This window comes from Drosophila rhopaloa, unplaced genomic scaffold (genome assembly GCF_018152115.1).
Source record: "Drosophila rhopaloa isolate 14029-0021.01 unplaced genomic scaffold, ASM1815211v1 contig_203, whole genome shotgun sequence".
NCBI classification, from domain to species: Eukaryota; Metazoa; Arthropoda; class Insecta; order Diptera; family Drosophilidae; genus Drosophila; species Drosophila rhopaloa.
Genome location: NW_025335088.1, coordinates 208209 through 226121, shown reverse-complemented (window position 1 = coordinate 226121; position 17913 = coordinate 208209). Strand labels below are relative to the sequence as shown.

At 36.4% G+C, this 17913-nt stretch overlaps 1 protein-coding gene across 6 annotated transcripts in view; it reads left to right on the top strand.

Annotated features, from left to right (window-relative positions):
* LOC108053732 (calcium-dependent secretion activator) overlaps positions 1–17913 on the top strand; it is a 210273-nt gene that overhangs the window by 49673 nt on the left and 142687 nt on the right. For all 6 annotated transcript variants that reach the window (XR_006417674.1, XM_044460648.1, XM_044460652.1 and 3 more), the window contains exon 3: positions 15235–15355. Coding sequence is in view for 5 of the 6 variants with exons in the window: in XM_044460648.1 (XP_044316583.1) it covers positions 15235–15355 (121 nt within the window). In the remaining variant the exon portion in view is untranslated. The remainder of the gene's footprint in view (positions 1–15234; positions 15356–17913) is intronic.

Below are 17913 nucleotides of genomic sequence, written 5' to 3'. Positions count from 1 at the left end.
GAAGTACTCTTGGATTCAAGCGCATTCGCTCTTGGCTTTAAGTGCTCTTTTTTATCAATCGGTTTACTTGTCAGTCTTTCTGAATATGAATAGTATTGTAGTTTATTATACACTAATAAATAAGACACAGTTATTTAGTGCGGCGGGAGCGTATGTGGCACACAAAACAAAATTACTTGTTAAGTACATAAAAGCACTAAAACAATATAAACAAGAAAGGAAAGCTAGCTTCGGGCGGAGCCGAAGTTGATATACCCTTGCAGAATATTCTGTAAATTATATTCTCCAAAACTATTCATTTGATGCATTCTTAATACTCATAAAAATCCGAACTTCCTAACTGTAAATCGTTCAGTTATATGGCAGCTGTAGGATATAGTCGGTCGATCCTTATGAAATTTGGTAGGTCGAATAGAAAATCCCAACTTCCTAACTTTACAAACACCAAAGTTACGACATTTCCGATCGTTCAGTTATATGGCAGCTATAGGATATAGTCGGCCGATCCTTTTGAAATTTGGTAGGTAAAAAAAAACCCATAGAAGATCCCAACTTCCTAACTTTAAAAACACCAAAGTTATGGCATTTCCGATCGTTCAGTTATATGGCAGCTATAGGATATAGTCGGCCGATCCTTATGAACAGACAGACGGACATGCTTATATTAACTCAGGAGGCGATCCTGATCAAGAATATATATACTTTATAGGGTCGGAGATGTCTCCTTCACTGCGTTTGCACACTGCAAGGGTATAAAAATAAAAAGGTTATGACGTTAGGGGGAAATTCTCAGTTTCAGCTATTACCTACCTACAACTCCGTCTATACTGCTGAAGCCTTCACCATATTACAAGTCTGTCGGTTCGCCATCAAACTCACGACAATATGTTATCTGCATGGAGGAATAATATACCTTGGGACTCGAGCCAGTTCAACCTACGCATCGGACACACTCGTGATACACACAAATGTAATGTAAAAAATGTAAATAAGTCTTTCCCACGGCGTTTTCCTCGGTTACTTTACTTATAATTCTTACTTTTGGTCGGATTAGGCCCATTTTGTCTGGCAGAAATAATTCTTTGTTTTCTGAGTATCGGATACGACGTTCGCATTGTAATCATTCATGTTCCAAACATCGCATAATATGACTCTATACCAATCGATTCATATAGACTACTCCCCTTCACAAAATGGGAAATAAATCAAATACAAGCAACTATAGATGTATATCATAGTTAACGATCTTTCTCTAGTCTTGACAAAGTCGCGTGTCATGTGAGGTACAGCAGTTTTCTTCCTTCCCAAAACTGAGCCTCGGGCCGTTGGTGTTTGCAGCCCTGAATACGAATAAGCTGGTGGCAATTTTGAAGATTGTTTGTAGTGTTATAGTGAGTTTAAAAAATCTCTTTAGTGCGACAACACCTGGCCACATCTCAATGCGATTTTAGAGTCATACTTTTATTTAAAACCTGGCTCAAAACGAACTTTTATTCCAATGAGTATTTGGATTGCGATTTGTATCTTGTGTGTTTTTAAATCAGTTCCGAAAAATAACATTGCCAGTTATCAACCTGCGGCAGATTTTCTTAAATTTTTTCTTAAATCGCGAATCGCAGAATCTATCACCTTCGTCTTCGATTGGTTCGTATTAAAAGATATTCATATTGGTACTTGAGAAGGAATGCCCTCCCTTAGATGGTTTAGGCTTCAAAGGCGCGATTGAATACATTAAAGCTTTCCCTAAAAGCTTTGTCGATTTCGGTCCAGATACAGGAAAAATGTTGCAAGAAAATATGGCTGTTGTTGTTTTTCGATTAAAGCTCCACACAAGTCTACACTTCGTGGGGATGGGGTTTTTGCGTCTTTTTGATGAATTTTACGAGGTACTGCAAAAGCCCAGTCTTTGCCGCCAAAGGCTAAGCTAAAATTTGTAAAATGCTTTACATCGGATGAAGCATCGATATCTATTATTTATATCTATTTAAATATCTGTATTCAAAACCATCCCTAGGAGTGATGATATATTGCTATTGACAAAAAATGGCAGAATGCACAAAAGTTTTTAAGCATGCTTAGCCACGCAGTCATAAATCGCATAGATTCGGAATTAATATTTAAGTCAAGTAAATACAAATTTGAATCGTCTAGTTTTTTTGCCAGCTGGTTGTGGATATATTTTTGTGGTTGGGCTGCTTTAAAACCTGATTTGCGCTCAACGCCAACATTTTTAAAAACTTTTTGTGCATACCCGGACGCTCTTACAACTCTTTATTAACGAAGCGACGGATTTTCAATTAGCCACTTAATTGTGAAATCAGGATCGCATCCTTTAGGGAGACGGTCGTAACAGTGGGTACCACGTCAAGGACAAAGATTGGGAGTGTGATTTGTGTCTTGCTTATTAAAAGATCTTATATCTTTCTGTCGGGATTCTGAGAAGTGGCCAATGTTCATCAGCACATTCCAGCATAGCACCTAAGCAGCACGATTCTTTAATGTTATCAACATGCTTTGTCTGACAAAGTTCATGAAGGGTGGATCGGTTAAAATGGTAAAAGATTAGCAGAACTATATTGATACGCAGTGATGAGAGAGCTGAACCCATATTCTGAAGAGAGTATGATCGAATGAACGAGAAAATACCGCATCCTAAGGAAAAATTGAAAGCTATTATAGAGCTCGCGCTGGCAGAACGGAACATGTGCCACCATTGAAGCCGAATATGTCCTATGTTGTAAAACAGTTGGTAGATAAACTCCCAAATAATCAGCAGCTTTAAAGGGCAATGCACTACCAAAAAGCACAACTGTAGACAATCGTGGCTCAATTCCCTCAAAGTTCTGTAGACACCCACGATAGCTTTGCTCAGCAAAAACAAGGGGCCCCACCGACACCAAGCAGTGGCGGAGTCCTAGTCCCCATGGGTCGAGATTAAGCGTCCTGGGACTCTCCACATTCTAGTGAACATGTTCATGGTGAAAAGTATTGAAAAAATTGGACGGTCTAAAGAATAAAATTTTTGTGACATATGTCAAAAAATGTCAATACCTTACACTTAGCGCTATTAAAATCTAAAAAAATTTCACAACGAAATTTTTGAACAGCATTTATAACCGATTGAAAGTCTGAACTGCGGGAAATGTTGCACGCATAATTTAACGTCATCTGTGTTCATAAGGAGACGCGACTTTGTTAAGACTAGAGGTAGTTCGTTGATAAATAAATAAAAAAATAAGTAGGCCAAGGCTGTTCCCTTGTGTGACGCATAAAATTAAAATAATTGTCGACCAAAAACTTGCGGTGTGAACGGCTGTACGAGGAAGCTTCATCCTCCACACGGAATATTAAGATGACGTTAAAGCTGACCATTTCCTCCAAATCGAGCACGTAACGAGTGCTGCTTACAAAAGGGTACAATTTTGAATTTGGCATAAAGGATGCTCTGTCATCTTAATAGACACAAACCTTCGACAAGCTTACCATTAAAGGCACAGCATCATCGATTCTTTTAGAGTGGATTGGAGAGACCAGTGGATTCAAAATACATCCGTGCGAGCATCAATTAAAATCTCAGAAGTCAGTACAAAAATACTCAACTCAACCAGTTTGAAACTTGCATTCCCAAAGTAAACTAAACCTATTTAAAAAATTGTAGGGGTCCGAGTTATGTTATTATTAAAAATACACTTTGGATATATTAATTTTCAATATGTCTTTATTTTTTGTGTCCACACTCTACGCTTGTAAAACGACGACTGACTCGATGACGACTGACTCGATGACATATCGATATACCTACATACTTATAACATCTGCATACATATGTTATACATAATTATAACAGTGATCGTTGGCCTTATACTTAACTTAGAAATATACTTGTTATTATATTTATTATACATGTGCATTTGCAACTATAAATAGTAACGTAACAGGCGATCCTGCTACAATTCGGCCTTCCTGACAACTAAGATCTCCTGATCTTTATGAATTACAATCATCTTCTTATACACTACTTACAATAATTTTAACTTTTCGGATTTTTATTAATCCAAGGTTTTATATTTTGGCTACTCCATATACCCTTGTACGGGTTACGTGTCAATTGGAAACCCTCCACATCTTTTATTAAAAATCTATCATATCTCAAAATCTTGTCTATCATATATGGCCCTTTATGTTTTGGGATTAACTTTCTTGATTGTCCTGGAGTGCTGTCAAAATTTTTAACCATTATATAGTCACCTATTTTGTACCCAGCAACTTCTTTCCTTTTATCATTATAATGTTTTTCGTTGTTCATCTGTGCTTCTTTTTGCTTTTGAACTGCTTCTCTTCGAATTTTATTTAAGTCTCTATTTTCCTCTACATTATCCATTTCCTCAAGTTTTTGTTTTAGTTCATCTACAACTTTTCCCTTTTGTTCAATGCCAAACAACATCCTACTTGGAATTTGACTGATACTTTTTTGAATTGTATTGTTGAGTGAGTATTCTACGTTTTCAATCACTGTGTCCCAGTGCATACCTTTCTCAGAATCAGTTAACTTAGCTATCATTGGACCCAAACTCCGATTGACCCTTTCTACTTGGCCATTGGCTTGCGGAGATCCCGTTGCAATTTTAACATGCTTTATACATAATTTATTTAAAAATTCCGCGAATTCTTCTGAAGTGAAACAGCTACCCCTGTCTGACACAATGCATACTGGTCTACTATAAGCACGAAAATAATCTGATAAAGCTACTATAACTTCCTTGGTCTTTGTTGTCTTTGTCGGATACAGCCTTATAAATTTAGTAAACCCATCTATAACAACAAACAAATGCTTTTGAGATCTTCCTGCATCAATTGGTCCGTAATGATCTATGTGTACAAGCTCAAATGGTTTATTTCCCTTCGGAATACTGTGTAACAATCCCTCACTTTTTCCGGATTTAGGCGAATATGCAATACATCTTAAACAATTTTCTATATGCCTCACAACCTTTTCCTTCATTTTTGGGAACCAATATGTCTTCACTATTGCATTTATAGCTTTGTCCCTTCCAACGTGCCCAAACTCATTATGATATTTAAACAGTACCATTTCTACCATTTCCTCCGGAACATAAAATAGTAATCTACCGTCATTTACTTTTCTATACACCACCCCATTTCGCATCTCAAACAGTTTGTCTTCTGATTTCTCTAATTTCTGTATTAATTCTTTTATTTTACTATCTCTGTGTTGACAAATTATTAAATTATCCTCAAAGCTATTAGTTTCAATTACGCATATATTGGAACATCTGCTTAACGCATCTACATGCTGCATTCTCTTTCCTGGCCTGTGCTCTAAAACAAAATCATATTCTAACAAGAAAGGAAAGCTAACTTCGGGCGGAGCCGAAGTTGATATACCCTTGCAGAATACTCTGTAAATTATATTCTCCAAAATTATTCATATAATGCATTCTTAATACTCATAAAAAATCCCAACTTCCTAACTTTACAAACACGAAAGTTATGGCATTTCCGATCAATCAGTTATATGGCAGCTATAGGATATAGTCGGCCGATCCTTATGAAATTTGGTAGGTCGGATTGATTGGCCAAATATAAAACCCATAGAAAATCCCAACTTCCTAACTTTACAAACACGAAAGTTATGGCATTTCCGATCAATCAGTTATATGGCAGCTATAGGATATAGTCGGACGATCCTTATGAAATTTGGTAGGTCGGATTGATTGGCCAAATATAAAAGCCATAGAAAATCTCAGCTTCCTAACTTTACAAACACGAAAGTTATGGCATTTCCGATCAATCAGTTATATGGCAGCTATAGGATATAGTCGGCCGATCCTTATGAAATTTGGTGAGTCGGATTGATTGGCCAAATATAAAACCCATAGAAAATCTCAACTTCCTAACTTTACAAACACGAAAGTTATGGCATTTCCGATCAATCAGTTATATGGCAGCTATAGGATATAGTCGGCCGATCCCGGCCGTTCCGACTTATATACTGCGTGCAAAGGAAAGAAGGGTGTGTGCAAAGTTTCAATTCGATAGCTTTAAAACTGAGAGACTAGTTTGCGTAGAAACAGACAGACGGACAGACAGACGGACAGACAGACGGACAGACAGACGGACAGACGGACATGGCTATATCAACTCAGGAGGTGATCCTGATCAAGAATATATATACTTTATAGGGTCGGAGACGTCTCCTTCACTGCGTTGCACACTTTTGACCAAAATTATAATACCCTCTGCAAGGGTATAATAATTCTAACGCCCATCTAGCTATCCTTGGGTTCAACTCGACTTTGTTTAATGTTAGCGCTAACGAATTACAATCTGTGACTACCTTAAACTTTTTTCCTTGAACATAAATCCGAAACCTCCTTAGCGCATAAATAATTGCTAATGTTTCTAATTCGAAACTATGAAATTTAGCTTCATCTTTTGTGGTAGCCTGGAAAAAAAAATATAGGATGTAGTTTATTATCATCTTTTCTTTGAAACAAAACCGCACCAAAACCTAATTTGCTGGCATCTGTGTGTAATTCTACTTCATCCTTATAGTGGTATAATGCTAAAACTGGCGCTTCTACTAACTTTTCCTTTAAATTATTAAAACATTCTAATTCCCTTTCCCCAAACGTAAATTCTCTATCCTTCTTAAGTAAATCATACATCGGCTTAGCTATCGTTGAAAAATCCTTTATAAATCTCCTGAAGTAGGAGCATAACCCCAGAAAACTCCTAACTAAATGTACCTTGTCCGGGACAGGGAAATTTTGCACTGCTTCTATGCCTTTATTATTTGCCTGTATTCCTTTGCTCGTAATAACAAAACCTAAATACTCTACACTCGATTGTAAAAATTCGCACTTGTCCATCCTTAATTCCAATTTATTCTTTACTAATCTGTTTAATACCTCTTTCATTGTTTCATAATGTTCTTGTAAATTCTCACTAGCTATCATAATATCATCCATATATATAATTACTTTATTTTTATACCCTTGCAGAGGGTATTATAATTTCAGTCAAAAGTTTGCAACGCAGTGAAGGAGACATTTCCGACCCTATAAAGTATATATATTCTTGATCAGCATCACCAGGAGAGTCGATCTAGCCATGTCCGTCTGTCCGTCCGTCTGTCCGTCTGTCCGTCCGTCTGTCCGTCTGTCCGTCTGTCCGTCCGTCCGTTTCTACGCAAACTAGTCCCTCAGTTTTAAAGCTATCTGCTTGAAACTTTCCCAAAAGTTGTCTTTCTATTGCAGGTAGTATATAAGTCGGAACGAGCCGGATCGGGCCACTATATCATATAGCTGCCATATAACTGAACGATCGGAAATGCCATAACTTTGGTGTTTTTAAAGTTAGGAAGTTGGGATTTTCTATGAGTTTTATTTTTGGCCAATTAATCCGACCTACCGAATTTCATAAGGATCGGACGACTATATCCTATAGCCGCCATATAATTGATTGATCGGAAATGCCATAACTTTGGTGTTTGTAAAGTTATCAAGTTGGGATTTTCTATGGGTTTTATTTTTGGCCAATCAATCCGACCTACCAAATTTCATAAGGATCGGCCGACTATATCCTATAGCTGCCATATAACTGAACGATTGGAAATGCCATAACTTTGGTGTTTTTAAAGTTAGGAAGTTAGGACTTTTTATGAGTATTAAGAATATATGAATATATGAATAATTTTGAAGAATATAATTTACAGAATATTCTGCAAGGGTATATCAACTTCGGCTCCGTCCGAAGTTAGCTTTCCTTTCTTGTTATACCCTTGCAGAGGGTATTATAATTTCAGTCAAAAGTTTGCAACGCAGTGAAGGAGACATTTCCGACCCTATAAAGTATATATATTCTTGATCAGCATCACCAGGAGAGTCGATCTAGCCATGTCCGTCTGTCCGTCCGTCTGTCCGTCTGTCCGTCCGTCTGTCCGTCTGTCCGTCTGTCCGTCCGTCCGTTTCTACGCAAACTAGTCCCTCAGTTTTAAAGCTATCTGCTTGAAACTTTCCCAAAAGTTGTCTTTCTATTGCAGGTAGTATATAAGTCGGAACGAGCCGGATCGGGCCACTATATCATATAGCTGCCATATAACTGAACGATCGGAAATGCCATAACTTTGGTGTTTTTAAAGTTAGGAAGTTGGGATTTTCTATGAGTTTTATTTTTGGCCAATTAATCCGACCTACCGAATTTCATAAGGATCGGACGACTATATCCTATAGCCGCCATATAATTGATTGATCGGAAATGCCATAACTTTGGTGTTTGTAAAGTTATCAAGTTGGGATTTTCTATGGGTTTTATTTTTGGCCAATCAATCCGACCTACCAAATTTCATAAGGATCGGCCGACTATATCCTATAGCTGCCATATAACTGAACGATTGGAAATGCCATAACTTTGGTGTTTTTAAAGTTAGGAAGTTAGGACTTTTTATGAGTATTAAGAATATATGAATATATGAATAATTTTGAAGAATATAATTTACAGAATATTCTGCAAGGGTATATCAACTTCGGCTCCGTCCGAAGTTAGCTTTCCTTTCTTGTTTTCTTATCATATCGTCAAAAATTTTGTTGATAAACCTTTGAAATACCGCAGGAGCATTTTTCAACCCCATTGGCATTCTCAAAAACTCGTATTGACCTAAAGGTGTAATGAACGATGTATACTTGACTGACTCCTGATCAACAAATACATGAAAATATCCGTGCTTTAAGTCTAACTTTGAAAATATAGTTTTATTAACAAGCCTGTCCAACAAATCATCAATTAGTGGCAACGGATAGTTGTCTTTCGTTGTTACTTTATTCAATTTTCTATAATCTATGCATAACCTTAGATCCCCTGATTTTTTTCTTACCAGCACTATAGGTGAACCGTATTCTGATTCACTTGGTCTAATAATGTTATTTTTCAAATATTCATCCAACAATACTTGTAATTTTTCCTTTTCCATATAAGATAATCGTCTTGGCGAACAACTAAACGTTTTGGAATTTTCTAAAGTCAATTTAATTTCACATTTTACTTCGGGATTTTCTGGTCTTGGTTTACTTATATACTCATCCTCCAATATTTTAATAAACTGACATCGAACCTTGTAATCTACTTTTTCATCTATTCTATACTCATGTGCATTCTCATCTATATTTATATTTAATAATTCCCTCTCAACTTCGTTAAATGTTTCTTCTTTTTCCAATTCATTACTAGAATTTTCATTATTTTCATAAAAATTTTCGTCCTTCTTAACACCATATTCTTCATAACAATTTTCTTCCTCTTCTTCCATTTCATAACATTCTTCTTCCTTTTCGTAATATTCTTCTTTCTCTTCATAAAATTCTTTTTCTTCTTCCTTTTCACAATCTTCTTTTTCTTCATAAAATTCTTTTTCTTCTTTCTTTTCATAATCTTCTTTTTCTTCATAACAATTTTCACCTTCACAACTATTTTCTTCTTTTTCATAGGAATTTTCAGCTTTTACATAACAATTTTCATCTTCATAACTATTTTCTTCTTTTTTCGCTTCAACAGTAATTATTATACCCTTGCAGAGGGTATTATAATTTTGGTCAAAAGTGTGCAACGCAGTGAAGGAGACATCTCCGACCCTATAAAGTATATATATTCTTGATCAGGATCACCTCCTGAGTTGATATAGCCATGTCCGTCTGTCCGTCTGTCCGTCTGTCTGTCCGTCTGTCTGTCCGTCTGTCTGTTTCTACGCGAACTAGTCTCTCAGTTTTAAAGATATCGAATTGAAACTTTGCACACACCCTTCTTTCCTTTGCACGCAGTATATAAGTCGGAACGGCCGGGATCGGCCGACTATATCCTATAGCTGCCATATAACTGATTGATCGGAAATGCCATAACTCTGCTGTTTGTTAAGTTAGGAAGTTGGGATTTTCTATGGGTTTTATATTTGGCCAATCAATCCGACCTACCAAATTTCATAAGGATCGGTCGACTATATCTTATAGCTGCCATATAACTGATTGATCGGAAATGCCATAACTTAAGTGTTTGTTAAGTTAGGAAGTTGGAATTTTCTATGGGTTTTATTTTTTGCCCAATCAATCCGACATATCAAATTTCATAAGGATCGGCCGACTATATGCTATAGCTGCCATATACATAACTGAACGATTGGAAATGCCATAACTTTGGTGTTTTTAAAGTTAGGAAGTTGGGATTTTTTATGAGTATTAAGAATGCATCATATGAATAATTTTGGAGAATATAATTTGCAGAATATTCTGCAAGGGTATTTCAACTTCGGCTCCGCCCGAAGTTAGCTTTCCTTTCTTGTTTTTAAATTACATAAGTCTAAATTTATGTTGCACGCTTCCATGAAATCTCTTCCCAAAATAGCATTATGACTCATAGATTCTTCGTTCACAATTATTAAATGAAAATATACTTTATTAGAGTTTTTGATAATGTAACATAATATTTTTCCTTTAGTTTGCAAATAACTTTTATTTAGACCATAATACCGCTTGTCCTCCGGCAATACTTCAATATTCCTGGGTACCATACAAGTTTTAATTAAAGAAATCGGACTACCCGAATCTATGAGGCATTCTACAATTATTGGGTTATTAGAAAAATGTACAAAATGTATTTTAACATGTCTTACATAATTGTTGTCAGCTCTCTTGTTGCTTTTGTTCTGTGCACATTGTCCTACCCAGTGTCCCATTTCTCCGCAAGCAAAACATGATCCGGGCTGTCTTTTCGGCTTCAGACAATTTTTAGCGAAGTGGCCTCTAGCATTACAGTTGTGGCACCGAATTTCGTTGCCAACAGCTCGATCCACCGACGCAGTCTCTTTTTCGGGTACGTTCGTTCGCTTCTTCGGTAAGTACACCTCTGCAAACGCTCGTTTCATATGTGCGACATCCCGAAAACATTGAATTCGCGCTTGGTTGCGCAAATTTCCGTTTGGTATGCCCTCAATAATTCGATCTAGTAGTTCTTCTTGATCCAAACTGACGTTCTGGGCTAGCATCAGCTTTTCATCTAGGTACTTTCCAAACTTCTCATCAGATTGCCAGATACGAGACTCGAATATCCGGCGCTTTTCTAACTTCGACTGCGTTTCACCGAACATCGAAATCATCTGGTCGCATAGGTCATCCATTGGTTGCAAGGCCCGACTTGGATTCTCGTATAACCAGGTGTTAACTTTGCCTTTGACCTTGCTTACGAAAAGCATGCGCATTTGAGTTCCAGTAATTCCATAAATATTGGAAATATTTTTCATTTGCGCTATCCACATGCGAGCACAGGTCTGTCCGTCGTATACACTCAAAGCTTCCACCGCCATCCTCCAAGACATTTCGCCGTTGATATTTTCGCCTTGTCCGTTTTCGTTGGCCATTCGGTTCTGATTATTACGGCTCTGCATCATTTCTTCTACTTCTACATGGCCTTGAATAGTCGAGTTGCGTGTTTGCTTTGGTGTCAATAAATGTAGTTCGACGCTTTGCATTAGCTGGCGCAATTCACTGACAATATCGACGTCTCTTTCTGTCTTGCGCACCTCGACGTGCAGTTGCTCGTTCTCTTGCTGGTTCTCCCTTTCTTCGTCTTCGTTGAAAGAATCCGTTAGGTTTTCGGCTTGATTATTTGCGTCGTCTCCTTTGCCATACAGTCCCAACAATAACTGTTCTTCTTGCTGTTGGCCGGTTTTTGCCGACTTCGAAGCAGCCACAAAATTGTGCATTTCTTTTTGAATGTCATGTGCAAATTCATCCGTATTGCTCATTGTGTTCAATCTCAGAATTAATCCGTCTTTAGTGCCCGTTGTTGGCATATTTAGCACTTCTAACCATCTCTTTAACTGCACTACTGACACTGAGTTTAACTCCGAATTGTTATTCATTCTGGTTACGCCCACTTCTGAATTTGTAGGGGTCCGAGTTATGTTATTATTAAAAATACACTTTGGATATATTAATTTTCAATATGTCTTTATTTTTTGTGTCCACACTCTACGCTTGTAAAACGACGACTGACTTGATGACGACTGACTCGATGACATATCGATATACCTACATACTTATAACATCTGCATACATATGTTATACATAATTATAACAGTGATCGTTGGCCTTATACTTAACTTAGAAATATACTTGTTATTATATTTATTATACATGTGCATTTGCAACTATAAATAGTAACGTAACAGGCGATCCTGCTACAAAATGTACCATTAATGCAGCTATTATTGTTGATTGGAACAAACAATTGGATAATTGCAGTCCACCGCCAGATCTGCGAAGCTAAGTGGACTTAGCCCATGGCGTCAAAATGCATGTTAGGATGGACCATCTTGGGATTGGCAAACTCAAAGTGTCACGTAACTGTGCACCATTGCAATTGTATATGGCAGGAACTTCACGATGTTAATGAGCAATTCAACATCGATTTAATTTCGTGTTAAAAACTTCTCTCGAGCTAAGATAAGCGTTCAAATCCTATATGATAAGATAAGTGTTCAAAGCCTAGAATAGAAGAACAGGCAAATCGAAAATTAACTTTCTTGAGTTTCTTGAGAGTCGCACTACTGCTTTAAATCGTCTAGAATGCAGCTGTCTGACGAGGAGATAGAGAGGGAGGAAAATCGCACCTGGTACTTACCCATATTTGTATCCTTAAATTCGAATAAGCCAGAAATAAATATTAAGTGTTGGAAGACGTAAAGAAAAGGGCTGTTCACTTCGAGATCACACACAGTCTGGATACGAGTATGCTGTGTTTGGCTAATTTCATGGCACTTCGTGAGACACCCCGAGAAATTTTAATGATTACGGCCCTAATTTATAGGCCCCGAAGAAAGATATGCGAAAGGAGTTGATCAAGATTGATTTTAACAAGAGAGAACGCTATAGTCGGGTGCCCCGACTATCAGATACCCGTTACTCAGGTAAAGGGAGTGCGACGGAGATGGAGATAGAAACTTTGATCACGCATAACTTTTAACGAATGGTCTGATTTGAAAAATTTCTTCTACATTTCGATAGGTATTGATAAACACAATAAAACTGCATTTTTACTTTTCCGAAATATTTAAATTTTAAAATCGTATATAAGCGATTGTGGGCGTTAAAGGGGGCGTGGCACCTTTTTGAAACCAACTTGCGCTGCGTAGGAACTCCTAGAATCTGCATGCAAAATGCCAATCTTCTAGCTTTTATAGTTTCCGAGATCTCAGCGTTCATACGGACAGACAGACAGACAGACGGACAGACAGACGGACAGACGGACATGGCTATATCGGCTCGGCTAGTGACCCTGATCAAGAATATATATACTTTATAGGGTCGGAAACGCTTCCTTCTAGCTGTTACATACTTTTGCACGAATACAATATACTCTTTTACTCTACGAGTAACGGGTATAAATATAAATATCGATTAAATTAGATCACATAGAATGGAGAGTTAGAGTATGGTTGATTCAAAATAATTTTATTTTTTTTTTACATAAATAATTTACATTACGGAAAGAAAATGTGTTTTTGTTAAAAAATTTCTTTAAATGTTTTGCTCAAATATATAAATATAACAGTAATAAATAATGACTTAAGAAACGGAATGTTGTGCTCCAAACCACGTATTTTGAAGAATTGAAAGTGTGTGTACTTGATAACCCTACTATTTTTGGTTGTATAAATTTACTTATTATTTTCTGTTATGAAAACTAACTTATGACAAATTAATGCAAATGAACATAAATAAACGAAAAGGTGCGCGAATTTACTGCATCTCCAATTAGGTTTTGTATTCATTGCTTGTGCCCTAGTGCCTTATGAGTGTTCTTGAGAATTGCTTAGTTCGACACTTTGGTTGCTGGTTACTGCATTGGTCAACTGTTGTGTTTCGAAACATGCTCCCCGCAAATTCTGTTTAATTTTCTGTTTTTATCTTACCTCGCTTTAACCCAGGCACGTAAAAATACACAAGAATTACTTATAACTGTGGGAAGGTCGTTAATAAATAAAATAAAAGTAAAGTAAAAAGAAACGGACCAGGATAGCTCACTTATGGGACGGACTTTAGAAAGAGAATTTTTAAAGAGGACTCGTCCTGCCACTCAGATAACTTAATATCCATTTAAGAAGATCCGGAAACCCTAACAAGTCGAGTTTCCGAACAAGAAGTAAGGGATTTACAGAGTCAAACGCTTTAATAAAGTCAGTGTAAATGACGTCTGTTTAAAAACTACTTTTAAGCACACACTTCGAGGCTTAGAATCTCTGGCCTAAACCAGATTTCTGTAAATACTATATCATAAGATGTAACGGAAAGACTAATTAATACATTTAAAAAACCTAGCACGAAATTTATATAAAATATGAGACTGCTTTTATACAGATTTTGATGTAGCCCACCGACTGTTTAGCCGTAGGGAAAGATTACATGGACGAAAAAACAAGAAACAAGAAAGAAATCAAACTTTGGCAAGCCGAAGCTAATATATACCCTTGCTGATAGTAAAAAACGCTTAAATTACGACTTCTATGCCTATATTACTAAAAAAAATGAAGCTGTGTCGATTTTGCGCTGCATTTTTCCATCGTTTCTATGGCAGCCATTTGATATTGTTATTCGATTTTGACAAAACTAAAAGAATAATTCTGATATAGTAAATAATTACTAAATCTTAAAGTAACATTTTGATAAATAGAAAACCATTTTTATTATCAATTTGCTTTATTTTTTTGATTTTTCTGTGGAAGCTATATGAAATAGTATTTAAATATTAAAAAATCCCAAAGAAATTTTTTTCGATTGTTCCTGTTCCGACTTATGTATATACTACCTGCAATAGAAAGACTACTCTTGGGAAAGTTTCAAGCAGAAAGTTTCAAGCGGGTGAAATCGACATAGCTTCATTGTTAATGTAATAACAGCAAGGGTAAATAAACTTCGGCTTGCCGAAGTATTCTTTCTTTCTTGTTTTATTTGCTTTCAACAGTTCAAAAAATAAATTTCTATTTAGGCTATATTTTTCTTTAAATAAGAAAAATGTTCTCAGTTTCAGGGTGATTTTATTTATATGGCCTTATTAATAAAAACAAAGATTATAGATATTAGAGAGTTTAATATATTTATATATGTAGATAATAGTTATATATTTTCAAAGCCTGCGATGGACTAAAAATATATTTTTATTGTATAGTGGTATTTCGCAAGAAACATTAAACCAAAGTATCGGATCCTCAAGGGCCAACTCTCTTCCACGACCATTGTCACCATCACCATCTTTAACCAGCGAGAAGCCTGAAACTGGAGATCCGCATGTAAGTAAAAAAAAATCTTTATAATATAAAATTCAGCAATTAAAAAATCTTCACTGTTGTTGTATTTACAACTCCGTTTTTTCTTTTTGGAAACAGGTTTTTTGAGCCCCTTCATTATAAAAATTTTTTAAATGTTTTTAAGTATGCATAATTTGCCCGTGCTTCCTTTGACACCACAAAACTTTTAATCCAACTCAGATTTCCTAAATATCCTCTTCTGGAGAATTGGTGTAGAGAGCGCATCGAATAAGCACTGAGATATTTAGATATATTGAAAGACAAACTTAAAATAAGGAAGATTTTAAGTAAAAGCACTAACCATACAACATATAGACTGGTCATTTCATACAACGAAAATGGACACAAAAATATTTTTACGGCAGGCCCCACAGCTGGTAGCGACAGGCCCCGGACAGTTCGTGTCCCTTCGGGTTTTTTCGCTCTCATTCTTATTCTCATTTTGACGCTCGCGCGCTCATTGCACGAGTTCGGTCGTTCAGTTGCAGAGACGCGTATTTTGAAGAAGGTTGCCCTGCGCTTGAATTGGGCTTTGTATGTATGCGTGTTCATGCATTCTCATACTGGGGTGCATGTGTGCGATCATTCCATTTCGATGCAGCAAGAATATTTTGTCTTTTGCTACTTTTTAGACTTGGTACCCTAACAATATAAGCGTATTCACTATTGGGTTATTGATAAAAATAAGAATATTATATGTTATAGTATATTTTTGAATATTTCAGCATAAATTTCATTTTGGTTTACAAATTCATATCCGTAGTAGCAGTAAAATGTTTTCCATATACATATATGTATGTATTCCAATTAATAGAAATCAATCTACTGAGATAGGAACAGGGCTTATCGCAGTCGGTGACACTTAAAACACCGACCGCTTTTAAGTGGTTCAGAAATCTTCAAACCAAATCAGCTTTAGTTGTTGTTCTGCGAGCGGATGGTGCCTGCCTACCGACGACCCCTCTGACGCCCACAAGCCACAAGCTGTGGCCACAGTTTTGATGCGATTATGAAAATTTTAATTGATATGTATTTGTTTCGTCAATACCTATCGATTGGCCTAATAAAAGTTTGCTACGCACACTCTAACGCCCAAAAACTCATTAAACGCTTAAGCCTGGCTAGCGCTTACATTTCCGCCTTTCATGGCCCTGGTAGATGGCGAAATACACTAGCGCCATCTAACGGATGACTTTAGAACAGCTGGCCAAGGTGCTCAACAGAGTCAACGTTAATTCTCGATAAGGATTTCTATTAAAGGAAATTGCGATGGTTTTCATTTGTCAATACCGAACTATATCCCAAGAACTATGCAAGGGACGGAGCCTGCTGGAGATGCAGAATGCTGGCATCCGGTTGCGATGCTGACCAGTCGGACGGGGAGCCTGACAGGAGCTCTGCCCTCTCTGAGGGCGGAGAGGATGCGGAGCTAGCCGCACACCTGCTACATACACACGATGCAAACTGCACAGTTGGATACAGCGGGTTCCTTCCAATCCGCCAGGGTGGTTCCTCCTGCAAGTGATCCATAGGGTCCTTGGCTGGCGATGACAGCGATGGCTTCTGTCCTGAAAAACAAAGGGACAAATTAGAATCATGCCTTGTAATGATTCTCATGGCAACAGGAGTTGCCTTTTAACTAGATTTTGATTTAAGAGCGGTTAGCACTGGGACGTTTTCGGCTAGGACTTCGTCGGATTGGGGGGGGGATCTTTTATCAAAACTAGCTAACGAAATTACAAGAGAATGTGCTAACCTAGCCAGATGTTACAATTTTAGTTATGTTTATGCGTATTGTTTTATTTTTTTTTTTTTTTATGAGCATGGTGTAAGTGCTCTATATTACCCGCCCAACCTTGTTAACACTTTGCAATGCTTTGAATTTGGTGTGTTAACCCTTAAGTGATTTGATGTGTGTTTGTTTTTCTTTTAGTACCCCATTATATTAAATTAGTTCAGTTTCAATTCCATGTTAACATTCAAATATAATTCTTGTTCTTAATAGCAATAAATATGTATATAAAAATAATCACGTTCATTTCAATATCTTATCTCTTTTCTAATTATTAACAAATACTTCATTTTTAATTTCTTGAGAGAAGGCTTATCCTAATATATGTATTCTTAATTTATTGAAAGGTTAAATAGTGTTTAAATAATTAATTTGATTATATATAATTTTCCATTGAACAAAACTATAAAACTATAGAAATTGACTTTTCATTTTTTTACTTGACTACCATTAATTTTTTTTTTTGTTTTTTTTAAATTTCTTATATATAAATATATGCATAATAATCTTATTAAATTTTATTTATTTTTTTTTTTGTTTTGTTTTTACTTGTTACCTTTTTAAATCCACGTGTGCATGCAGGCCTGTAGCTGATTGGCTGTAACTTTGATGGTTAAGGTTAGGTTATATAAATATAAAAAAAATTATTAATTAAAAAATATCTGTGGTAGCATGCTCTTTTCGTTGTTTATTCGTCCAGTATATATAGTTTTAATTCTCATCCAAGTTATTTCCTTTACGCTGCGCT